This window comes from Ursus arctos, unplaced genomic scaffold (genome assembly GCF_023065955.2).
Source record: "Ursus arctos isolate Adak ecotype North America unplaced genomic scaffold, UrsArc2.0 scaffold_22, whole genome shotgun sequence".
In the NCBI taxonomy this organism is placed as follows: domain Eukaryota; kingdom Metazoa; phylum Chordata; class Mammalia; order Carnivora; family Ursidae; genus Ursus; species Ursus arctos.
Window position 1 is genome coordinate 54,754,450 of NW_026622897.1, and position 27,065 is coordinate 54,781,514.

At 38.0% G+C, this 27,065-nt stretch overlaps 1 protein-coding gene across 3 annotated transcripts in view; it reads left to right on the top strand.

Moving 5' to 3' along the window:
* Positions 1–263: 263 nt before the first annotated feature.
* FCHSD2 (FCH and double SH3 domains 2) overlaps positions 264–27,065 on the top strand; it is a 266,732-nt gene continuing 239,930 nt past the window's right edge. For 2 of the 3 annotated variants that reach the window (XM_026518037.4, XM_057317025.1), the window contains exons 1-2: positions 264–756; positions 2,500–2,597. In XM_026518037.4, the coding sequence (XP_026373822.1) occupies positions 736–756; positions 2,500–2,597 (119 nt within the window). In that variant the 5' untranslated portion in view covers positions 264–735. Of the gene's footprint in view, positions 757–1,413; positions 2,403–2,499; positions 2,598–27,065 lie in introns of those variants that run through there. The other variant, XM_026518038.4, reaches the window with a different exon arrangement.

Sequence of the window (27,065 nt, forward strand, 5' to 3'; positions counted from 1 at the left end):
GCGTTTCTGCCCCTCCTATTCGCCGACCGATCCGTTAGTTCCCCCACGTCCCCCGCCGAGATCCGAAGCCCCGCTCCGCGGCCACGCTCCCTCCCTACAGCGTGGCCCGGCCCCTGGAACCCCGGTCTGGACTCAGTTGTCCCCTCCGCCGCCGGAGCGGGGCGCTGCGCCACACGGTGGGGCCGGAAATTCCCGCGGCCAGAGTGGAGAAGCCGAAGCCGAGAGCGCGGCACCGCCTTCCACCTCCCCGGGCCGGGCGGGGGCGTTGGGCCCAGCGAGGGCTGGGCCGCTTGAGTGGGGGCGGGGGGCCGCGTCTGCGAGGAGCTGCGGCGCCGGCGGGCGGGGAGCGGGACGACGCTGCTGCTCAAGAGCCGCTCGGCGAGCTAGGAGACCCTGCGCCCCAGCTTCTGGGCCCCCGCCCCCTCGCGGTCTCCGCCTCCTTCCCTCACACACCCCCCGGGCCGTCCGAGCCCCAGGCCTTCCCGGCGCTCCTCCTCCTTCTCTTCACACTCGCCCTCCGACCCGGCTCCTCCAGCCGCCCGCCGGCCTTGCCTTGCTCCCTGCCGGGCGAGTCCTCGTTCTCAGGCTCTCCTTACTCGCGCCCGCGCGCGCACACACACACACACACACACACACACACACGCACGCTTGCCGGGCCGCCTCTCCTCACGGCCCCCCATCTCCTCGTCCTAGCTGACGCCGCCGTCGGGGGAGGATTGATGTCCCTTCAGCATCATGCAGCCGCCGCCGAGGAAGGTGAGGGTGCAGCTGGGGGACTTTGGGAGGGATGTGTACAAGGGACGCGGCTGGGGCGCCCCCTCCCCCTTTCCGCAAGGGGCCGTGACCGCCGTAGCCTCCGGGCTTGTCACCGGGTTGCCGCCGGTTCTAGGCGGGGGCCACGCGAATGAGGTGTCTTTCCGACGAAGGGGCGGCCCGGGCTCGTTCCCTCCACCGCACGGGAGACCCCCAGACGTTTCGCAAGAGTTTCGGGTGTGCATTTGTGTGTGCGCGCGCGCACGGCAGTGCTGCTCACTGCAAAGTGCATTCTCGGGGCTGCACCGAGGGGAGGCGGGGAGCCCCTGCAGCTTTGCAGAGCCTGTGCTTGTGTGATTGTTTAGTCTGCGCCAGGTTTGAGCCCTCCAGCTGCATGTCGCCACCCTCGCCCATTTGGTAATTTTCAGGGAATTTGTTTCCAGCCTAGCCGTAAGGTTCGGCCTGCTTTTCCCACGGGGCGGCCGAAAAGAAGTTGGACTAGTCACCGCCCCCCACCCCAGGGGAAAACGAGAAATTAAGCCCCCCCCCCCAATCCTGCCCCGCCTCTCCAGCTGAGGGGCCAGGGGACGATGGTGCTGCCCCGGGAGAGCGAGAACCGGGCAGTGCATCGAGAACCGGGCAGTGCATGGCGTGTGCACCGCGGTCTGGGCTTGGGGTGGGAGTGACGGGTGCTCTCGGCGTGTCAGCGGCTCCCCCCTGCGCCCTACGAGAACTGGTTCACTGTCCTCTTCCCCAGGGTTCCCAAGGGCTGAGGCTGTGTCCTTGTCTTTTTAATCCTGCAGATGGTTACTCAGTGTCTACTCTGGGCATTGGGTGGAGAAGGCTGTTCTGTCCTCCCCTCGTGGGCAAACATTTGCCGAATGCCCAACTCGCTCGTGTCTGCTTCCTTTTCTCTTTCTTAATCCGGGTTTCTCCAGTTAAGTGACTCTTTTTTCTTTCACACATGTACCCCCACCTCTCCGGGTTAGCCCGGCTCCACCGCGGCGGGGATTCCAGGCCCATTGGAACCTGGAACCCTGGGGTCCGGGCCTGGCTGGCGAGGCACTGGACAGCTTGCATTTGCTGTTCTGTTTGAAGTGGAGCCGCCACGGGGACCGGCTTGCTGGGGTAGCTTAAAAGCACTGCATATGCGGGAAGGTCACTTTTGCTTTCTCCTTTGTGAGGAAGAGATTGTGATTTGATGCGCTGTCAGCGAGTTGGCATTATCCTGAGACAGTGTGCTTTCTCGCAGCCATTATGGAATAATTTATGTAGTCAATTTATGCATATAATTTCATGATTGCGTAAATTTTGGCCATTATCTATTGGGCATTCCTATACTCACTTCTGCCATCTATACTCAGCTCCCCTCTCCTGGTGGTTAAAATCTTTGAATCTTTTTTGGAAGAAATAGAAGACAGACTCCTAAAACTCTAAAAAGACCTACAACATATGTACTGAGCTTGTGCATGAAAAGGAATGCCTGGCAGTTTATTTTGCACCTCTTTAATCTGTAATTTTTATACTCTTTTACTTTCATTTAACCTCTTTCAGGATATTTGGCTAGATTTCTCATTAAGTGTCCTCAGGAAGCAAAATTAAGTGGCTAATAATGGATTTATGGCCTTTAGGGGAGACGCAAGCAAGAGGTATATATTGTGACAGGTATTAAGTATTTTGCTTAAGTAATTACTTTGTTGTTGTTAAAGTTGCAGTAAGGCCTTCATAATATATGGTATATTTTAGGTGAAAGTTACACAAGAACTGAAAAACATTCAAGTTGAGCAGATGACAAAACTTCAAGCCAAACATCAAGCAGAATGTGATTTACTTGAAGATATGAGGTAAGGTTATAGTAAATAGTTTGAGAACTTTTATATCTTTGTTTCAAAGAACCATTGAGTTACCAAGCCCCAGGAACTGATGATGGAATTTCCTTTTGGATTTCCTGCTTTAAGGCTGTTAGAGCTTTGACTCAGCTAGAAATTATAACTGGAACTAACGCAATACAAACTTTTTTTTTTTTCTCCCTTCAGTGGTGGAACCTATAACCTACACATACTATCATGAAAAAACAAGGATCTTAAAAATTTATCAAATTTTAATCCTTAAAGTGGAAATTCTTACTTAAATAATCTTTCCACTAAATTGTAACATTTACTGACCTTAATGATTTCACAGAGATTTCTAAACTGACACCTCTGGTTAATGGTTAATATCTGGGGGTGAGTCCGTCAACCTCAGATGATTGCACACTAGCACTGTTTGTTAGAACATGACAAATGTAATGTTGTCTTTGAGCATTAAATTAGTGGGACATGTGTTTATCATATTTTGTCATTAAACTTACCTGTATTCGTAATCAGGATAACTTTAAATAGATAAGCCAGCTTGCCAACATTGTGAGGATCAGTATCTTTATTATAGAGGGAAGCATGACTCATTTTATTGGAAGAGACACCACTGTTTTAACAATCCTGTAATACAAATTGACAGCTCAACAAACATTTTTATAAAGGATGGAAGATAATTTGCATGCTGAAACAGAGGGCCTGCAATTCTTATTTCCCTTTAGTAACACATCAAATTGGAGTTGGGTGTGTAAGCTTTCTCAGTTGCCTGTTTTTCCTGTGGTACATAACCTCATGTTGATTTCATGAAAAATATGAACTGTGTGTTGTTATAATAAAATTATGTGTTTGTATAGCCGAATTGTTTGGAGCCCAAAGATTTTAATTTAAAAAGTTCTTTTTTTCCTGCCTCGTATTTAATTTAGGTACTATTTGTGACTATTTCTACTGTCTGTTCAAGGTTTCTAACTAGGGCATATAAATTTAGTCTTATCCAAACTTGGATATGCCGAGATCATTGTTTTCTCACTGGGAAGTATTCTATTTTAATTTTACATTTGTTTCTTTTTGTTTTTCATGTGGCCACAGGGGAATTTTTAGACTTAAATAATTCCTGTGCAAAATACCCGAAACTCTTCATAAGGTTAAAAATGAAAAGTTTTTAAACATCTATTAAGTGAAATAAGGTATTTTAGTAGAAATCTCTAAATGAAGAAAGTAATAAATTTTAGAAGCAATTTAGAAATGACAAATTAGTGTGTAAGTGAAGATTCTCTGTGGGGTATGGAAGGTCAGTGGTCATTAAGCTCTGTGGTTATCTTCTAAAGACTTCTTGCTTATGTTTTTCTTTTTTTTCCCCCCGATTGCCTATACCTTGGGACTGGAGCTTATGGTCAAGTATAGGGACACACAATCACTGCTAAGTTGATAGAGGTTGTTCTGCTACTGTTGTTTAGTTGTTTGTATTACTACCGACCGCATCACATTTCACTTACATTATTGGAAAAATATCCTAACTCTTGCAGTAGTGTTCTCATATCTTCTACCCCACCAATCTCTTCTTTTAAGTCTGTCTTCCACATTGTCACCAGTTAGCTTTTTCTTTTTCTTTTCTTTTTTTTTTACGGTTTTATTTATTTGAGAGAGAGCGCATGCACAGGAAGGGGGGGAGCAGAGGGAGAGTGAGAAGCCAACTCCCTGCTGAGCGGGGAACTTGATCTCAAGACCCTGAGATCATGACCTGAGCCAAAGGCAGCCGCTTAACTGAGCCACCCAGGCGCCCCACAAGTTAGCTTTCTAAAAACATTGTTTATTATATACTGGGTTCTCTATGGCCTTCTAGATAAAGACTACACACCTTGTGGTAGCATATATGGCCCTCTGCAACCTAGCCACAAGCTTCCTTTCCTTGTGTAATTATTGCCATTTCATGCTTATTCATCCTTCCTTTTTATTCCCCTTGCCCTGGCCACTCAGGACTTCTGGCTATCAAATTGTGCTCTGTACATTCATTCCTTTATATGTGCCATGATACCCTTCTTCCCACTTTTTCACCTGGCAAATTCTGGTTGCCACTAAGTTTGCAAGTTTGTTGTTCTCTGTGATCTCAGAGGATTTTGATTTTGCACCTGCTTTTGGCTTCACCCCTCATGTGAATTCATTGAAGTCAGGGGGTAAGTCTTAATTCATTTTTGTGTCTTCGTTTAGGCTGGCCAAATTGTTAAATGAATGTAACTGGTTGTATTTAAATGCACCTTACTTGTTTATAGGTGAAATGTTTTATTGCTCTGTCCGTAGGGGGTTAGAGTGGTGTCTGTTTGGCTTGTGTTATACTTTGATTCATGTGGGCACTTTAAAACATACTGTGCTATTTGATGTTGACTATATCTGTATTTACATATAATATGTAAATACATAGATTGTTGGTGTTCCAAGAATTAATAGATTCTTTATTCGAATGATATATATTCTTTTCTGTTAAATTATTGGAATGAATCCCTTCACTCCTGTGTAGTTCTGAGCAGAATACTATATTACCTCCTAAAAGCTGAGTTTAGGTTTCTGATTTGTTTTTTTTTTCAATGATAATACTGAATTGGAAGTTGAAAAGTGCATACTCTTGATATTCATAATAACTTTAGTTGCTTGAGGAAGGGGGCTAGTCTGGCTTTTCTGGTCTGTCCTAGCAAGTAGAATGACATTTAAAAATTCATTCGAAATCTTGGAACTTGAGTTTTTATATGTATTGTGTTATAAAAGATCTTGCTTGCTGCTTTTCCTTTTCCTTCTTTTTTTTCTTTTTAAGTTATCTCTACCCCCAACATCGTACTTGAACTCACAACCTGGAAATCAAGAGTTGCATACTATACAGACTGAGCCAGCCAGGTGCCTCTGCTTTTCGTTTTTTGAGGCTCCCATCACCCTCCTCCCCAAAGCCCCACTGATAGTAGTTCTTCTCACCGATTCCCCAACCAGTATTATATTCCATTTAAGTTAGTGTGAATTCACTCAAAAAAATGTGCAAATAGCTTTTCTTAATATAAAGAAATTACTAGTAGGCAGAAAAAATTTTTTATGACTTTAAAAAGAGTCAAAAATTAGAAGACCGCAATAATTATTAAGCTGTAAGTAAGAGATGTAACAGGAGATGTAGTGTATTAAGCTTTAAATAGGAGAATTTCATGCTGGGTTATGGCTAGTTTCCACTCCCTTCCTCCCTTTCTCATCTTCTGGAATTTTGAAGGGAGGAAACCAATTATGATACAGTATTTTTCCTTTGCTCTCCTCCCCTTCTTCAGTTCATTTGTTCCAGGGATGTATTTGGAAGCTGGTGTGTTGGGAGTAAAATATGAGAAGGAAAGAGAACTCATTTGTTGTTAATCAGGGACATTCCATGCTTTGGGGAGATTTTATATTGAAGTGTTTCCTGTTGACTTGTGCTGTCAGCGGTAGACAAGCAAACTTTACTTTCTTTTTAGTTTATTATTATTATTTTTCTCTTTGCTTTCCAAGACCACTTATAAGTAAGTTTCTAAATACTACAGCCTATGTATTATTTATTAATATATACCTAGTATTGTTTATTCTTATGATGTACGAAGTAGAGTCAGTAAAGAAAGTTCTTTGCAGGGATCCTGAATATAAAGAACTACCTTCTTAGTAGACATTTTTAGGTCATTATGTAATATGGAAAAACCATAGAATTTTAGAGTCAGTTGAACACAGTCATATTTGTTGATGAAAATGGAAACTGAGGCACATATTGAGAAAAAAATGCTAAGCTGTTTCTCTGATTTCTAGACCAGTGCACTATCCCATCTCTCTGTATAACCCAAGGTTTTAATCAAGGAAATCATCATAAGTCCCATTTCTTGAAACATTTTGCTTATCAAAAAGTACATTTTAGCTAAAAATTTTTCTTATTTTTGACTTTTCATACATCATGCTGTCAGTCAGCTTTGAATCAGTATTTTAAAACTACTAACATGAATCCAGACAAAGGCAGATACTTGAAACTACCTCAGAGAAAGCTGGGTGTATGGTTTCTCACGGATGTTCTGAAAAATGGAACTGGCTTAAGAAGCACCTGTCCTTTCTTTGTAGACATCTGGAGGTCTAGTGACCTCAAGTGAGGAATTACTGTACTATATGTTACCTTCTCTAAACTGTAGGTTTGTGGGACTCACTGGGGTTTGGATTCTTGTCTGTTTATGGATGCTCTGAGAATTTTTTTCATGGTGTCAGAGACTTGTGTCTAGAAGGGAACCTTAGACGTAATCTGGTCTAGACTGTTTTTAAAAAACGTTTTATTGAGATACAATTCACATACCACACAATTACCCTGTTTAAAGTTTTTTTTTTTAGTATATTCATGGGATTGTACAAACATCAACACTTTTTAACTTGAGAACGTTTTTGCTTCCCCTAGAAGGAAACACTCTACTTATTAGCAGTCACTTCCATAATTTTCTCCAGCCTTAAGCAATTACTTTCTTTCTCTATAGGAATGGAATCTGTAAGATGGAATCGTACAATGTGCGGTCTCTGTGATTGACTTTTATTTAGCATAGTGTTTTCAAGGTTCATCCATGTTATAGCGTCAGCGCTTCATTCCATTTTATTGCTGAGTAATACTCTGTTGGATGGATATACCACCACATTTTATTAACCCACTTATCAGCTGATAGATTTTTTGGCTATTACGAATAATGTTCCTTTGAACGTTCATGTATAAATTTTCGTGTGGACTCATGTTTTCATTTATCTTGAGTATAAATCTGGTAGTGGAATTGCTGGGTCATATGGTAACTCTATGTTTAACTTTCTGAGGAACTTTCAAACTGATTTCCAAAGTAGCTCCACCATTTTATATTTCCACTAGCAGTCATGTTATGAAGGTTCCAGTTTCTCCACATCATTGCCAATGCTTGTTACTGTCTGTCTTTTGATTATAGCCATCCTATTGGGTGTGAAGTGGTATCATTGTGGCTTTTATTTGCATTTCCCTAATAGTCTGTGATATTGAGCATTTTTTCATGTGTTTATTGGCCATTCGTATATCTTTGGAGAAATGTCTATTCAGATCTTTTGCCCGTTTTTGAATTGGGTTATTTGTCTTATTGCATTCGAAGAGTACTTTATGTATATGTGCGTATATTTTTGTAAGTTATTTGATTTGCAAATATATACAGTATTTGCAATATTTTTCCTACTCTAGAAGAATCACCTGAAGTGATTCAGACATTCATTAAATTTTGAGAATTACTGAAGCAGTGGAAAGAATAAGGACTTCGATGGTAGACCAGAGATTGAAACCCAACTCTGCCACTTATTAGTTGGATAATCTTGGACAAGTTACTAAGGTTCTGTGAGCTTCATATTTCATGTATGTAAAACAAGGTTAATGTCTACCTTTTTGCTTTTTCTGTAAAAGTTAAATGAGATATGTGAAATGCTGAGCGTGGTAGGTCTCCATCATTGGTAGCTGCTCTTGTTAGTGGAAATTAGAGCCTGGGAAAGATCATTGTCTTATTCAAGGTAACAGTGGAGGTTTTTGTGTTTCATTAATTCTAAGAAGCACAGTTTTTTTTTTTGTTTTTTTTTTTACATTCTTCTGAAATCCAGGTACATCTTAGAGTTGCTTTTGGCTTTGATCTAGTTGTCAATGTCTCTTTATGCATAGAACTTGAAGAATACATATTGGCAGGCTTGAAAGAAAATCCCAGAGTTAATGGTTGGAATACAAATGTCCCCCGGGCTTTTGATGGCACAGAGGATGATATTGTGTGGAAAATATAAGTATCAATGATTGATTCAAAAAAGTGGTTCAAAAGAGCTTGACTCCTGCGTGTGACCAGTTTATGCATGAATTTATTTTATCTTTTTAAAATTATGCACAAAAGTAATATATCCTAAAAATCTGACTAAATAAATTTAAAAGCACTCTTTTAATAAGTATAAATAAAAATTGTGAGAGGGTATTGTATCAATTTAGTTGGCAGCGTTCTTAGTGGAACATAATGTGTCTTGGAGTGTTGTTTTTGATATGATGAAAACTGGAAGTAGCTAACCAGGTACTGGACCCAGGTCTTTTTTTCATTCATTCAAAAATTGTATTGCTTCTCAATTGAGTGTTCTTTCTTTTTTTTAAATTTTAAAATTTATTTTATTTTTTTAGAGGGGGGAGGGGCAGAGGGAGAGGGAGAAAGAGAATTTTTTTTTTTAAGTTTCAGAGGTAGAGTTCAGGGATTCATCAGTCTTCTATAACACCCAGTGCTCATTACATCACCTGCCTCCTTAATGTCCATCACCCCGTTAACCCCATCCCTCCACCCCCCACCCCTCCAGCAACCCTCAGTTTGTTTCCTGTGATTAAGAGTCTCTTATGGTTTGGAGAGAGAGAGAATCTTAGGCTGGGCATGGAGCCTGATTCGGGGCTTGATCTCACAACCCTGAGCTCATGATCTGAGCCAAAATCAAGAGTTGGACGCTTAACCGATTGAGCCACCCTAGTGCCCCTCAATTTAGTATTCTTTCAAATGAGAACTTAAAAATGATGTAAATCATGAGGGGAGAATTTTAAAAAAGAGGGCTGCATGGGAAAAGATCAAGTAGGACCGTACTTAACATTTCTTTGAATGAAAAAAAAAAGATTACCTGATTTTAAAATGAAAGGATAACATGGAACTTTAACTGACTAAATGAATTTACATTTTAGATATACACTTCCACATTATGGTCAGTTCTGGAGGGGATACTTAGAGTAGGAGGTACAAACTAGGCAGAGGAGGAAATAGGGAAATACAGTTTGAAAGAATCCGTTTACTAAAGCTTTGTTACAGACCACTGCTTACTTGAAAGAGTCAGGGTTTTAACAATACCTTTTCCTATTGCTATTTAATGGTTTATGAGCTCATAAGCCATTGTTCATAGATTCTTATCTGCTCCTAAAATATGATGACTTGGTTCTGGATGGGATGGCTATTGCAACCCGCTGCAGGAGAAGTTGTATGATTTATAGATTTGAACAGGGGATACTTTCATGAGCCAGATGAAATTAAACTAAGGCTTAGTAATGAAAGTTGCCCACCACGTGGTGGGTGGAATAGAAGAAGAGAGGTGTTGGAAGAATTTTTGTTTGCACATTTTAAAATTTTGGTCTTTTTAACCATACCCAGGTATATAAATATGAGAGGTGGTGAGGGTGATCTGTGTGGTGGGATAGCTGTGATATACCAGAACGAGCACTAGCTTAGAAGTACACAACCGGGGTATGAATCCCAGTCTTAATGTCTTATTGGCTGTGTGACTTTGGCCCTAAATCACCACAGGTCACCTAAACTTCTCCGAGCCTCGTGGATCTTATCTGTAAAATGGTAATAATTATAATATCTTATGGGATTATTTTGATAATTAAAACAAAGTAATGCATATAAAAGCTCTCTTGCATAGTGACGTAATAAATGCCTAGTGAGTGCATGTGGATTGTAGTTTTGTTAAGTCATTGAGAACATCGATTCAGAATTATGGTCTGTGACTTACTCATCCCCTAAAGAGTTAACTTGTAGGTTAAAAATGCAATGAGCCTTAAAGATAAATTGGTCAAGTAATATTAAGAATTTCCTTCACCAAGTTCGGATGTCCTAGGTACCTTCATTTTTCTGTGTGTTGGTGATGATTCTTCTTATGATTGGTGGGTGGCTTCTACAACTCCAAGCAGGAGAATCTTATACAACAACATTAGTGGAGGAAGAGGAGGGAAGGGCAATTGATCTTTAATGCAAATTTTCCCTCCCTTCTTCTCCTCTTTCCTCTGAGAAGACAATTTCTACCAGATATATCCCAGTAGACTTTCCTTTATATCTTTTGGTTGAGTTTGCTTATCTGCCTGTGCATGCCCAGTTGCAAAGGAGGCTGGGAATATGATTATATTCTTGGAGAGGTGGTCTTTGCCAGCAAGAAATAACGTATTGGTGGCAGTGATACGGCTTTTTGCCACATTACTGTTTTGCTCTGTTTGCCACAGGGACCAATTTCTAAGTTACTTCTAGTGTTTCCCATAAAAGTGTAAAAAATGTGTTGGGGTTTGATTGTGAAAGATATAGCTGGAATAATGAATTCCTTAGAAAACACTTCTGTGCCTTCTTACCAACTTCTTCTGAATTCAGTGTCTTAGGTCAGGAGTAGGTTTTTGTATTTGCTGTAGGTAATGGCCCAACAGGCCAGTGGCCTTTTTGGTATTCTCCTCTTAGCAATGCAGGAGTGGTTAAAAATCTCGCCACTTTGGTCTTCTGATAATTTGGAGAAATGGTGGCCTAAGGGCCCTCCAGGCAGTTGTGGTTTTGCTGAACTTGTTTGACTTCTCAGGTGAAAGCATTAGTAAGTAGTGAAGTGGCTAAACTGAAAGTGGAGAAGGACAAATAGGAGCTAGAATTACTCCTAGCTGAATAATTTGTCCCTTAATAATTGAGGATTGGCAGTTCAATCTTGGAAACGTAAAGTGCTTAAGGAGTCCTGTGGTGGTAAGTTGATGTTTTTCTTTGTAAATTTTTTGAAAGTTCATTTGAATTTCACAGATCCCGTTCTGTTTTATTGGTGTCAGTCTTCAGGAATGATCTGATGCATAAGCAGGAGTTAGTTTCCAAGTCTGGTTTGTGCCGTCCGTTCTTCAGTGACTAATTTGGGAACTAGGCACGAGATTTGTAATCCTGTCTTTTGTTCCGTTGCTGCAGATTTCCTGTCACGTGTTGGTCGGGACTGACTTAATAGAACCTTAGCTGATAGTTTTATTTCATCTTATTTTGTCTTCACAGTATTCCTTGGTCATGCTTTATTTTAACGTTCCATTTGATTTTTTTTTTTTGGTCATTCACATGTCTTATCATCCAGATGTTTTCTGTTTTGTGAATTTGACATAATCCCGATTCAAAAAGAAAATGTTATTTCTGGTGTTAGGAAAAGTGTTACCATGTCTGTGGTTCCATAGGAAACAATTGGGAGTTTATACTCCTTGATTATATTTCAGTGGTATTTGTTTTTTCCTCTTTGGTGGTTGGAGAATGGGTGTGAGAGACGGAGACTTTTTATTATATACATTTTTTTTATGTTTTGAATTTTCAGTTATGTGAATTTTACCTACTCTGAAGACTAAAATTAAATGATTCAGTATTGCTAAACATTTGGCTTTTAATTAATTTTTAGTGAAGTTATTTTTATATTAACAGACTTTGCAGTTTATTTCTAATATGTACAAATATTAAGAATACTTGGTTTATAAACTTTTCTTTTTTTCTTTTATTTTTTATTTTAATTTTTTTTATTGTATTATGTTAGTCACCGTACAGTACATCCCTGGTTTCTGATGTAAAGTTCGATGATTCATTAGTTGCGTATAACACCCAGTGCACCATGCAATACGTGCCCTCCTTACTACCCATCACCAGCCTATCCCATTCTTTTTTTTTTTTTTTAAAGATTTTATTTATTTATTAGACAGAGACAGAGACAGCCAGCGAGAGAGGGGACACAAGCAGGGGGAGTGGGAGAGGAAGAAGCAGGCTCCTAACGGAGGAGCCAGATGTGGGGCTCGATCCCAGAACGCCGGGATCACGCCCTGAGCCGAAGGCAGACGCTTAACTGCTGTGCCACCCAGGCGCCCCCAGCCTATCCCATTCTTAAAATGACGGATCTTCAGCGGATTATAGTTCAGAGTTGGCGAAACAGGCTCTGTGTACTACTGTGTTTCTTTCTTTCTGCATTGTGGAATTTTTTTATTCTGAAAGAAGTATACATATTAGGTGGTTAGATTCCTGTCCAGCCTCAAATTTTATTTTAGCTAACTTTATGCAGAGATTTTATATTATAGTCATATTTTAAAACATTTTAAATAATATTTAAAAAATATAGTCATATTTTAAAGTATTATTTCTGTGGCAAAATGTATTTTGCATTATAAGCCAACTTCTTCCATGGCGGAATTGTTTTCTGTTTTACTATAGAGGTATTTTATGTAATAGTTTCCTTAGCTATATTGAGCAAATTGCATATTTTTTAGTACTGCCTTTTCTTCTCTTGCATTTTTAGCTGTACCTCTTTCTATTTTTCAAGTGGTGGTTCTAGGTGTTACACCATGCATCTTTCATTTATCACCGTATACTTTGAGTTAATATTATACCACTGCACCTAAGACACTTACAAGAAGTCCAGCTCTAATTATTTCATCCCAGACTTTGTGCTGCATACTTTATAAACTCATAATATGATGTTAGTTTTGCTTTAAACACAGTTGTCTTTTGAAGAAATTAAGACATAGAAAAAAGTCTTTTATATTTACCAATTTTGACTTTTCTTTCCTTCCCCAGACCATTAGGTAGGTTTGAGTTTCCATCCGGTATCATTTCCTTTTGGGCTGAAGAACTTCCTTCAGTGTTTCTAGGAAGTTTTGGTGACAATTCTCTTAGCTTTCACTTGTCTGAAAATGTGTTTATTTTACGCTCATTTTTGGAAGATAATTTTTGCAGGATATTGAGTTCTTGGTTGACAGTTGGGTCACTCCATTGTCTTCTGGCTTTTATTGTTTCTGATGAGAAGTTTCCTATACTTGTTCTCTTCTTTGTAATGTGCCCTTTTTCCTCCCTGATAGCGTCTTTCCTCTATCTTTGTTTTTTTGTAGTTTGAGTGTGATGTGACTAATGTGGTCTCTTTTTGTAATTATCCTCCTGGTGGTTCACTGAGCTTTTTGGATCCATAGGTGATATTTTTAACAAACTTGGGAAATTTGGGGCCATTATTTATTTCTTCAAATATTTTTTTCTCCTCTGTTTTCTCTTTTTTCCTTTTTGGGTTCCAAGGATTTGCATATGTTAAACTGTTTGATAATAATTCATACTCTTTTATAGTTTCTGTTGATTTGTTTTCTGGCTCATCGGCCCTTCTGTATTTAAAAAAAAATTTTTTTTTTAAGATTTATTTATGAGAGAGAGAGAGAGAGAGAACGTGAGCAGGGGGAAGGGCAGAGGGTAAGGGAGAGAGAATCCTCAAAGAGACTCTCCATAGAGCTCAAAGCTGATACAGGGCTCAATGCCAGGACCCAGAGACCATGATCTGAGCTGAAATCAAGAGTCGGATGCCTAACTGACTGAGCTACCCAGGCTCCACTGTAATTTTTTTTTTTTAAGGTTTTATTTTTATGTAATCTCTACACCCAAAGTGAGGTTTGAACTCAAAACCCCAAGATCAAGAGTCACATGCTGTACTGACTGAGCCAGTCAGGCACCCCTCTTTTGTACTTTTCAATCTACTTTTAAGCGTATCCAGTGAAATTTTCATTTTTGATACTGTACCTTTAAGTGCTTGAACATATTTATAATTGCCATTTTAAAGCTCTTGTCTGTTGTATTCAACATTGGAGTCTTCTTGTGGTCTGTTTCTATTGGCTTCTTCTGGCCCACCTCCTGATTTTGTGTCACACTTTCCTGCTTGTTTGCATATCTAGTAATTTTTGATTATTGGACTTTGTAGATGGCACATTATAGGAAGTCTTAATTATGTTGTCTTTCTTTAAAGAGTGTTGAATTTTGGCATTTCCACTGAAAGCCTGAGTGCCCAGGGTGTGCAGAAATGTCTCCACTCTGGCTGAACTGGAATTCTGATGTCTCCCAGCAGTGTGCAGCTTCCGCTATCTGTTAGCTCTCAGGCCTGCAGTAGTGATTCTTCTAGGCCTCATGGAATCTCACCCTGGCTTATGTGTGGTCTGGTACTCTCAGCCAAAGGTACCCAAGAAACTCCCATGCAGATTTCTGGGGCCACCCCTTCTGCATTGTTGCCTGCTCTCCACTATCCTGTCCTATGAAGTCTAGCCACTCTGCTAGCCTGGAACTCTCATTTCTCAATTCATGAGACCATCATGCTCGGCTTAGGCTTCACTTTCCTGTGATGCAGTTGGGGAAGTGTCCCAGGCAGAAAGCTGGAGCAGATGTGGTATACTGATACTGCCAGTTGTTTCACTCCTGAAAATAGTAGAGTCATATATTTTGTCTAGTTTTATAGATGTTACCCAAGGAGGACTAGTCTGGTATCAGTTACTTCGTCATGGCTAGAAAAAGAAGTCCATTTCATAGATGTATTGGAAGAAGATATTTAACTGTCTTTAAATACATAAGTAAGATGATGTATTTACATATATATGTCTATATCTATATATCTATATCTATATATCTATATCTATCTATCTATACATAATATCTATATACTCCTAATTCATCCTCTGCTTTTAGATTGTGAGTTTGGATATTCAATATATAAATGTATTCTGTAGCGCAGGCATTGTTTAACAGCTTTATTAAGATATAATTCTTAAACCATGTAATTCACTCATGTAAAGTGTATAATGCAGTGGCTTTTAGTATTTCAAAGTTGTACATGCATTGCCACAATCCATTTTGGGACATTTTATTACCACAAAAAGAATCCTCATACCCCTTAGCCATTATCCTTCCTCTTACCCCCATTTGCCCAGCCCTAGGCAACCATTAATCTGCTTTCTGTATTTACCTGTTTGGGACATTTTATGTAAATGGAATCATACAATATGTGGTCTGTTGCAATTGGCTTCTTTTACTTAGCGTAATATTTTCAAGGTTCATCAATGTCGTAACATCTATCAGTACTTCTTTCCTTTTTATTGCTAAATAATATTCAATTCTTTGGATATACCACATTTTATTAATCCATTCATCAGTTGATGGACATTTGAGTTGTTTCACTATGGCTATTATGAATAACACTTTTATGAACATTCATGTACAGGTTTTTTTCATGTACATGTGTTTTCATTTCTCTTGACTATATATGCCTAGGAGTGGAATTGCTGAGTAATATGTTATAACTGTGTTTTTTCAAGGAACTGCCAGACTGTTTTCCAAAAGGACTATACCATTTTACATTCTCACTAGCAATCTATGAGGGTTCTGATTTCTCCACATCCTTGTCAACACTTGTTGCTGAACACTAATTATATCTAAAAGCCTCCCAGCAGCTATGCATTCTATAATTATTATTATTATTCCCATTTTATAGATGAGAGTGAGGCACAGAGTGGTTAAGTGACTTGCCAAGGATTAGAACTAAGAAATGGAAGAACTGGGTTTGAACCTGTGTGTATGCCTGACTTTAAAATTTAAGTTCTTTCTCTCATTGAAAACTGTCTCTAAAGGTATTTGATAATAGCAATTGAAATCAAGTGAAATTTTCCTAGTATTTCCAAGCATATTTTCTTAGCCTTTATTAGATCTTCGTAGGAATCCATGGAACATAGGACCATCACTTCCCTGGTTTTATAGCTGAACTCAGTTTTCTTGAAAGTAGAAAACAGATGTCTTTCACTTGGGATTATTTTAAATAATTGGGGGCACACTATTTTCAGTGCCCACCTTGTCCAGACGCTGTGGATGGAGTATGGTATCTTGTTTCAAGAACTACTACTTAGAATAGATACCAAAGAAGAGGTGTAAGATTCAACCTTGAACCGCTTTTAGTCTGGCTGATTAGTATAGAAATGGAAGAAGATACGTGGTCTGGAGTTTCATGTTTTTTTCAGATCCAGGCTTGTTGAAGGATTGTGTGAAAAACTGAACTTCTAGGGAATCTTCTGGCTCTTCTGATAATTATATTTGGGGTTTAGGTTGTATTTTGAGATACTTCCATAGTCAAAAAAGCCTTGTCTATCTTTTTTTGATGTAAGTTAAGTTCGGGCAGTTTTGTGGTGATTGAGGGATACAAAGTTTCTGAATAGCTAAAGTCTTGCTGTCCAGCAAGGCTTTTTTTCTGGCCACCTAATTATGTTTATTTTTAACTTTTTGGCAATGTACCTAAAATAAAATATACTCCACAAATAGCTTAGAATCAGCTTATTTTGGGTGAACGAGAAGACTTCGTATTACGTAGTAAACTCACTTTAATAAAAAAAAATTCTTTACATGTTTGAAACCAGTAAGTTACAAAAGTTATTGAAATGCTTCTACCTAGAAAATAAAGTGCTGTTAAGCAGTTACATTGGCTGATATTTTGTATAGCTATACAGATGAGGACAGATACTCTTCTCAAGAGACATAATAATCCTAAATTTACTTTCAGGAACATACCAGATTTTCAGAGTTCTATTAGTTTATAAAAAATATAAAAGAATAATAACAACAAATGACAATAATTTGTTAAAACTTTAAAACTAGCCTTGACAATGCATGTTTTGTTCATGTTGTGCCTTTTGTCATTGATCCAGATCTAGTGTTGATATATTAGTACACATGTATTAAAATTAAGTCTTCAAACCTCCTGTATGTTATGCGTCAGTAACATTTTAAGGAAGGAGAAAACAAGAAAAAAGACCTCAGTGTTTATTTTTATGTAACTCTGCCAGGCAGAAGGCTGTGAAAATTTTATGATGTATATTTTAAATGTACAATGTAATTCAAGGATAAGGAATAAGATGTCTCTTGCAGTGAAATGTTTAAAGATAGATAATGTAGTAAAAAAATTATTTAACTTTTATGTGTGTTCTATAGAAATAGCAAAAATTTTCATTTGATTAAAATGTTTGATATGTTTTCTGCCAGGATCTCAAAGGAATGTGTGTTCCACTTTAATAAAAGATTATCTAACTAATAAATGTCTCCAACTCTTTTCCTGGCAAAGAAAACTTGGCATCTTAAATTGGGTATTAAACATGATATATCATAGATGAAAACATTTTAAAGTCATGGTGTTCAGAGGTGAACTTGATTACAGATCTCCTGATAAGGTGATTTTGGCAACTCGATGAATATTGACTAATCTTAATGAAAAGTAATTTTTTTTACTTGAAAATACAGGTTTCGTTGGGGGTTTTAACCTCTTCTTCCCCAGGTCTTTTTGTGTGTGTGTGCCATGATATCAATACTTTTGAAAAATGAAGGACATAGTCATCTTCTATCGTCATGCAGTTTTTACTAACTTGACCTAAATACTACTTAAAGGATGTTATGATGAAAAGCTTTGGAAGATGTCTTATGCCTCTGTTCATCATAGGGCCTATTCATGACAAATTTGACTTCAATTTCTTTATGATAAAATTATCTCTTTTCAGGTAATTCAGTTGAGGACATTATTTCTCTTTATTTAGTGTGTATCAAGAGCTGAAAGGCAAAGAAGTTCAGAGATGCCCAATTAAAATAACTCAGTTGGTCAACACATGTAACTAGAGAAAAAGCAGCTCTGTTTAGACCACGTTTGATCAGTCGTGAGAGGAGATTCCCCAACCTCTGTGATGTTGGGAAGTGGGGTGTGAGGGGGAAGGATGGTTATGTGATGAGGAAGATCATAGAGCTTTTTCAGATTCCTGAATATTGCCATCACAATATGATAACATTATCTTCTTTGAAATATTTTGAATTCTCAGAATTAAACATAGCTTAAATTGAGGATACAGTAATGCACTGTATAAGGAAGAGTCCCCGTGCACTTCATAACATTACGGATGCTTAGGTCCTACTCTTAAGATTCAGAGTTGGTAGATTTGGGGAGAGGCCTGCGCATATGCATTTTTAAAAGCATAGTTGGTGGGGCACCTGGGTGGCACAGCGGTCTGCCTTCGGCTCAGGGCGTGATCCCGGCGTTCTGGGATCAAGCCCCACATCAGGCTCCTCTGCTATGAGCCTGCTTCTTCCTCTCCCACTCCCCCTGCTTGTGTTCCCTCTCTCGCTGGCTGTCTCTATCTCTGTCGAATAAATAAATAAAATCTTTAAAAAAAAATAAAAGCATAGTTGGTGATTCTCGTTTGTAAGTAAGGATGAGAACTGCTGTTCTAGATAGGAGTTACCACTCTTGTTTGATATGAATTTCAGATTTTTTTTCCCGAGCTGAGGCTTTCCATAAAATATTTCCTTAGCAAACAGATACTGCAGGAGAGGTGGATTTCCAAGATGTATAAAATTATCAGTTGGATAATAATCAACCTTGAATAATTGAGAGTGGATTTGTAGGTTGAAAGTGTCAGTGAAATAATTTTTCAAGTTTATTTTACTTTTAATGCAGTTGTATTGGATGGGTAAGAGAGTGGTGGCTTGGCTTGCTGTTAGGTGTTTTTCTCCCTTCTTTTATGCTATATATTTTAAAAAACTATATATATATATATATATATATATATAGATATAGATAGATATATAAATTGATTTAATTATTTGTTTGTTTTTGGTGGGATAAGGAAGGGTGAGTAGTTTTATAATTCTCTGAATCTCAAACTGTTCTCTGGACTAGTAGTATCAGTACCAACTGGGAATTTGTTGGAAGTGCAATTTCTCGGGCTTTATCCCAAACCTACTGAATCACAAATTCTGGGCGTGGGACCTACCAATCTGTGATTCAACAAGTCCTTTTAGGTGATTCTTACGTATGTTAAAGTTTGAGGACCACTGTTACAAATGATAACTATTATTTACAGAGGTTTTTTATTTTTTACTTACCCAGTGCTTAACTAATCCATTGTTCAATATTCGTTTCCAAAATTTTAATCATGTGTGTGCACGTGTGTGTGATTATACATCTTCCCCTCCAGACTGTGTGCTTTTTGAGAGCAAGACCATCTTTTATCTTTGTATATTTCATAGCCTGGTACATAGATGCTGAAGGAATATTTGTTACCACATAAGACATTGTTAACCAAATCAGTTTTTAAATAAATTTTAAAATATAGACTCCATTGTTGTTAAACTCAAGTTTTATTTTCCTTTGTGTACCTGAAGAGCTTATACTACACTATAGTACCTAAGTTTTAGTGACCCCCAAATAAGAGACAAAACCTTTACATATACTGTTCAGTAATGAAAAGGAGTGAATTATGGATATACATGACAATGTGGATGAAGGAAACATTCTGAGTAAAAGAAACCACATAAAAAAGAGTATATATGATTTTATTTACCTTAAGTATTAGAACGGGTAATGTATGGTGGAAAAGAAGTCAATACAGTGATTTCCTCTGCAGGTTAAGGGAGGGAATTGACCAGGAAGGGGTATGAAGGAACTTTCCGGGATGGTGCTATCATTCTATATCTTGATAGACATTTGGATTACACAGGTGTGTATGTTTGTCAAAACTCAACATAATGTATATATGAAATTTGTGCATTTTATTATATATGTATGTTTTATATAGAAAGACTAAGCAAATTGTTATTGCAAAAACTTGGGAACAACTTAAAGTGCTTTTTAGGGGGATGGATGGATAAATGAATAGTGGTATAAATATGATGAAATATAATGCAGCAATTGAAAGAAATACATCTCTTAGGTGGATCTCAGTCTTCATGTTCACTGGAAAAACCAAGTTGCAGAATGACAAAATACTGTGTACTGTTGATAGAAACCTATATATTTGAAGTATAAAAACTTGAGTAGGAAGGACATGGTATTGGTTGCCTCTGAGAAGAGAAGGGAGGTACGGTAATAGAAGCGATGAGCCTTAGTGTGTTGTGCAGTTACATTTCTCTGAAATACATCTGAAGCAAGATGTAAATGTAACATTTGTGGTAACTACATGGATGTTTGCTTATATTTTTAGTTGTACTTTTATGTTAAAATATGTTCATAGAAAGTTAAAATCACTCTGTAGTCCTGCCATCCAGAGATGATGACTGTTAAATATATGTTGCTTTCTTTTTCTTTTTTTTTTTCTTTTTTTAAGATTTTATTTATTTATTTGACAGAGAGACAGCCAGCGAGAGAGGGAACACAAGCAGGGGGAGTGGGAGAGGAAGAAGCAGACTCCCAGTGGAGGAGCCTGATGCGGGGCTGGATCCCAGGGACCTGGGATCACGCCCTGAGCCAAAGGCAGACACTTAACGACTGAGCCACCCGGGCGCCCCTATATTGCTTTCTTATTGTAGTTTAAAAAGTAGTATTTGAAGATACCAGATGAGTAAGCTTCACTCTCAGTTTTCACCTTTGCTTTATCAATTTATGTAACATTTGTTAAAGCAAGTATTTACGAAAGTGAACTTCTTAGACTTAAATTGGGTGTAAAAAGTTTTAATTTAGAGAAATATTACAAAGCACTTTTTTTTTTAAAGATTTTATTTATTTATTCGACAGAGATAGAGACAGCCAGCGAGAGAGGGAACACAAGCAGGGGGAGTGGGAAAGGAAGAAGCAGGCTCACAGCGGAAGAGCCCGATGTGGGGCTCTATCCCGCAACGCCAGGATCACGCCCTGAGCCGAAGGCAGACGCCCAACCGCTGTGCCACCCAGGCGCCCCTACAAAGCACTTTTTAAAAAGATTTTATGTATTTGAGAGAGAGAGAGCATGAGTGGGCGGAGGGGCAGAGGCAGAGGGAGAAGCAGGTTCCCCACTGAGCAGGGAGCCCGATGTAGGGCTGGATCCCTGGACCCTGGGACCATGACCCAAGCTGAAGACAGATGCTTAACCGACTGAGCCACTTGGGGGCCCATACAAATCACTTTCAAGAATGCAGATTTTCCAGTAAATAGTGGTGTGAATTATGAGATATGAACTAGACTGTAAGAAGTTCAGAGTTCTGGATATCCAGTGATAGTTTTTAAATTTTCCACAGTATTTATTTATAAATAAATATGTTTAGTAACCCTGTAGGATGTGATTCTTCTGTCTCTGTCAAAATTAAATTCTTAGGCAATGTTATGGTTTGAATTGTAGTTATTCAAGCCACCAGTTTTATAATTCTGCAGAAATTCTGTAACTTCCTATAGCTGTTTCGGTCATTATACTTAAGGATTCTTTAACAAGGGCAGTGGGGACTTAAGAGCCTAACTGGAGGAAATTCTTGCTTCATTTTATTTTTGATGTCTCCCCCCCCCCCCCCACTACCGCTCTGGTCCAGTAAGGGAAATTTCAAAATTCTGTAAAATTCTTTCTTTTTGGCCTCAGTTTTTCTGTGAATCAACGGTGTTGTCTGCATGATTTCTAAAGTTTATCTCAGTTCTCTGATTTTATGATTTCTAAGTAATTACGGAAATCTTTGGATGCAAATACTAGCTTTTAGAGAGTCCTATGAAGATTGAGGCTCTACTTTCACCAGCTAACTTTACAGGTACTTGTTTTACCAGATACCTTGTCAGATTTATTAGAGTTCTGTAATACAGTGCATTTTCTTCATTCAGACTTAACCAGATTTAAAAATTGTTAATTCTGCAATAGGCTATTCATTCAGCAAATATTTTTAAAGTAATTGTATGATTGTGTAAAACTTGTAAATAATTAGAATAGTTTGGATTTATTAGCACAATTGTGTGAGACACCTGTTATAGATTTTCCACCACGTATTTGTAGCCTAATAGTAAACATTTATTGAGTTCTTTACATTTCCCAAAGTGCTTTTATATCTGTTTATTTTACTTAATCTGCAGAACAACCTAGTAAGATATATGTGATTTTATAGATATAAAAATTGTTGCTCAAAGAGATGAAGGTACTTACCCAAAGCCAGGATTAGAAAAATTCAGGACTTCTTTTTAACCTGTTCTCTTTCCACTTCCCTAGTGTATTTTTGTTTCTGAGGTCTTCCCTAGGAAAGTTAGGTTAGTGAGGCGTGGTGATGTCTTACACAGAAGGTGTACTGTAGACAGTGGAAGGGAAGGCAATGAAGTATGGAGATCATGTAAAATTGATTATTTCTTTGTTTCATTGTCCTTATTCTCTTTATCTTTGGCTTCATTTTTTTTAAAGATTTTTTTTTAAAGGTTTTATTTATTTATTTGACAGAGGGAGAGAGAGAGAGCAAACATGACCAGGGGAGCAGCAGGCAGAGGGAGAAGCAGGCTCCCCACTGAGCAGGGAGCCTGATGCAGGGCTTGATCCCAGGACCCTGGGATCATGACCCAAGCTGAAGGCAGATGCTTAACAACTGAGCCACCCAGCCGCCCCTTTAAAAAATATTTTAAAAATTTATTTATTTGAGGAGAGAGGGCGCAGAGAGAGAGAGAGAAAGAGAGAGAGCATGAGTGGGGGCGGAGAGAGGCAGAGGGAGAAAGAGAAGCAGACTCCCTGCTGAGTAGGGATCCTGACTCAGGGCTCCATCCCAGGACCCTGGGATCACGACCAGAGCCAAAACAGATGCTTAACCAACTGAGCCCCCCAGGCACCCGTTTGGCTTCACTTTTGTCATGGTTTTTTACAACATATTATTTATCATGGAAAATGTCTTAGATAAAATTGGTTTTAGGTTCCTTTCCCAGTTTCTCCTCCTACCTAACCAGAGCTACTTACTAGCAATTTTGTGTGTTTTTTAATTGCTCTGAACTGTAACTTTCTTCATTTATGAAATGGAAATAACCTTTTCTGATTTCTTCACAGGATTGTAATGGGAAAGGACTTCGAAAATTTTGAAATGCTTTATTTACTAATGGGGATAATTGTTGCTGCATGTCAGTCTTTGTGGCTCAGTCCATTGCTGGCCTGCTTTTAAATAAATGTATTCTGTTGAAATGTAATGAAACTATACTCTGTAATTCAGAATTTCACCATTTAGTGCTCTAGCTCTCTTGCTTTACGTTAGTAAGTTTGTACTGTCTTTTCTGATTAGAAATGGAGTGAAGTGGTAATACCTTGTGTGTTTATTTAATTGTGTATAAAGTGTGCAGAGCGTTTCTCACTAAAACCAAATGGCAGACCAAGTGAGCTGGACCGGAATTGCAGTGCAGCTACTAACACCTATATTATAGCCTGCATTTATTTTTATTTATTTTTATTTTTTACATATTTTTGTATTTTTAAGTAATCTCTAGACCCAACGTGGGGCTCGAACTCACAACCCTAAGATCAACAGTTGCAGGCTTCACGGACTGAGCCAGCTTATTAAGATAAGCTCTGTGCATAGTGGGCAAATGTGACTGTTGGGTCCTCTGGCGCTGTGTAGAGTTTAATAACAGAAAATATTTCTTGATACTTTTGTCTTAGCATTTGCACTGGTGGTAGTTACTGGGACATTAGGCACCTTGTTTCAGATATTGCAAAAATACAGGATACAGGAGTGATTTTTTAAAAATTAAAGGCTTTTATAAACCTCTGGAGGAGGATTTGCTTGATTCTAGAAGGAATAGAGGAATTAGAGGAACAGAATGTCCAGTTAATGTAGCTTGTTATAATTAGATTTACAAATACCTAAAATAAATTTGCATACATTTAAAAATAATATAAAGAGTGCTGTTAACACGCCCCTTTTCCTTTTTGGCATTTCTTATTTTCTTGAAAAATATATGTATCTATAATTTATGTGTAGGTTTCGTATAGATTCATTTCAGTTTAATTGAGCATCTCTGTGCCAGTCAGCAAACTTAATGTTTGGGGATACAGAGATGTGTGAGAGAGACAGAAATGCGGATATTTTCTTTTTTTTTTCTGTACATATATTTCCTATTTTATTTTAGTTCTAGTAAAGTTAACATACAGTGTTATATTAGTTCAGGTGTATAATATAGTGTAATAGTATAAAGTATAGAATAATATATATTAGTATATATATAACATATACTATATAGTATAGTGTAGTATAGATTCATCAATTCCATATATTACCCAGTGCTCATCATCATAAGTGCAATCCTTAATCCTCATCACCTGTTTCACCATCTCTCCGCCCATCTCACCTCTGGTAACCATCAGATTGTTCTCTATAGTTAAGAGTCTGTTTCTTGATTTGTCTCTGTCTCTTTTTTTCTTTGCTAATCTGTTTTGTTTCTTAAATTCCACATATGAGTGAAATCATATGGTATTTGTCTTTCTGTGACTGACTTATTTCACTTAGCATTATATACAGGTATTTTCACTATAACCTGGTTAGCAATAAGACACATATGTGCTTTGGGAGTGTAGCAGACAGATACTTGGTCCAGCATAGAGATTCAGGCAATGATTTCTGGAAGAGATGATACCCAAATTAACTCTAATCAAATCTTATAAAAATGGAAGCACATTAAGTTTTCAGAAATGATAAACCAAAAATTTTTTTAAAAGATTTCATTAATTTATGAGAGAGAAAGAGAGAGCACAAGCCAGGGGAGCAGGAGAGGGAGAAGCGGGGCTCTGTCCCAGGACTCTGGGATCACAACCTGAGCCGAAGGCAGAGGCTTAATCAACTGAGCCACCCTGGCACCCCATAAACCAACATTTTTTTATGTCAGTCTTTTGCAGATTTTGAATTAGTGTTACTTAAAAGGACGATAGTTGTTATTTCTTTATTTACCGCTTTTATCATGTTTTATTTTCAATTCTATTGAGGTATTATTTAATTTACTTGATATTCCTTCACAGTTTTTCACAGTTTTCTGTATCAGGTATTCCTTATCTTTTGTTAAATTTATCCATAGGTATTTTATTTTTTGGTGCTGTTGTAAATGGAGCATTGAAAAAATTCATTTTCTTGTTTATTGCTGATATGGAAGTGAAATTGAGTATTAGTTTATATCCTGTGATCTACCAAATTTACTAGTTTAGTAGCTATTTTGAGATTTCTTAGTATTTTCCCTGTAGATGGTCATGTCATCTGAAAGTAGACATAGTTTTACTTTTCCTTCCCAATTTTTATGCCTCATTACTCTTTCTTGCCCTTTTGTACTATCTAGGGCCTCTAATACAATGGTGAACGGAAGTGGTGAGAGTGGATGTACTTACTCTCTCCTTCCGTTCTTCCTAATCCTAGGTGAGAACCATTGAGACTTTGGTCATTGCACGTTTTAGCTATAATTTTTTGTAGATACCTTTAATCAGGTCTAGGAAGTTTCTTTTTATTCCTAGTTTCTTGAGGATTTTTTGTTTAAGTCATGGTGTTGGATTTCATTTATTTTCTAGCTATATTGCGATATAATTGACATGTAACATTATGTAAGTTTAAGGTATACAATGGGATGATTCAATACATGTGTATATTGCAAAATGGTTGCCACTATAGTTAGTTAATGCATGCATCACATCACATAATTAACTTTTTTTTGTGTGTGGTGAGAACATTTAAGGTCTATTCTTTTAGCAACTTTCAATATATAATATAGAATTGTTAACTGTAGTTACCCTGGTGTATGTTTAGAACTGTATGGTATACCCCAGAACGTATCACTTTGTAACTGGCTTCTACCCTTTGACCAACTTCTCCCCATTTCCCCCAGTCCCTAGCCACTACTGCTGTACTCTCTGTTTCTATTTTCAGCTTTTTTGGATTCCACATATAAGTGAGATCATTACAGTATTTGTCTTCTCTGTCAGATTTATTTCACTTAACACAATGTCCTCAAGTTCCATACATGTTGTTGCAAATGGCAAGATTTCCTTCTTTGTTATGGCTGAATAGTATTTCGTTGTGTGTGTGTGTGTATTTGTGTGTGTGTGTATACACACATGCGTGCACACACACACCCTCCACATTTTCTTTATCCATTATTCTGTCAGTGGACACTTAGGTTGTTTCTATGTTTTGGCTATTGTGAATAATGCTGCATTGAACACAGGGGTACAGATATTTCTTCAAGAAGTGATTTAATTTCTTTCAGATATATACCCAGAAAGTGGGATTACTGAATTATATGGTTTTAATTTTTTGAGGAACTTCCATTCTGTATTCCATAGTGGCTGTACCAGTTTACATTCCCACCAGCAGTGCACAGGGGGGTTACCTTTTCTCCACATTGGCCAACACTTATTTCTTGTCTTTTTGGTAACAGCCATTGTACATACATGTGAAGTAATATCACATTGTGGTTCTGATTTACATTTCCTTGATGATGAGTGATGTCGAGCACCTTTTCACATACCTGTTGGCCATTTGTATGTCTTCTTTAGAAAACGGCCTTTTCAGGTTCTCTTCCCATTTTTAATTGGGTTATTTTTATTTTTTTGCTATTGAGTTATATGAGTTCCTTATGAAATTTGTATATTAACACCTTATCAGATATTTGGCTTGCAAATATTTTCTCTCAGTTTGTAGGTTGTCTTTTCATTTTGTTGATTATTTCTTTTGCTCTGCAGTTTTTTAGTTTGATGTTGTCCCACTTGTTTATTTTTGCTTTTGTTGCTTGTGTATTTGTGTCATATCCAGAAAATTATTGCCAAGATCAATGTCAAGCTTTTTTATCTTATGTTTTCTTCTAGGAGTTTTATGGGTTCAGGTCTTACATTTAAGTCTTTAATCTATTTCAAGTTAATTTATGTCAGTGGTATAAAATAGGGGTCCAAGTTCATTCTTTTATATGTGAATACTCAGTTTTCTCAGTACCATTTGTTGAAGATACTCTCCTTTCCATATTAAGTATTCTTGGCTTCCTTGACAAATATTAGTTGACTGTGTATACATGAGTTTATTTCTGGTCTGTCTATTCTGATTCATTGGTCTGTGTGTCTTTCTTTGATGCCAGTACCCTACTGTTTGATTACTTTAGCTTTGTAATATAATTTGAAATCAGTAAATG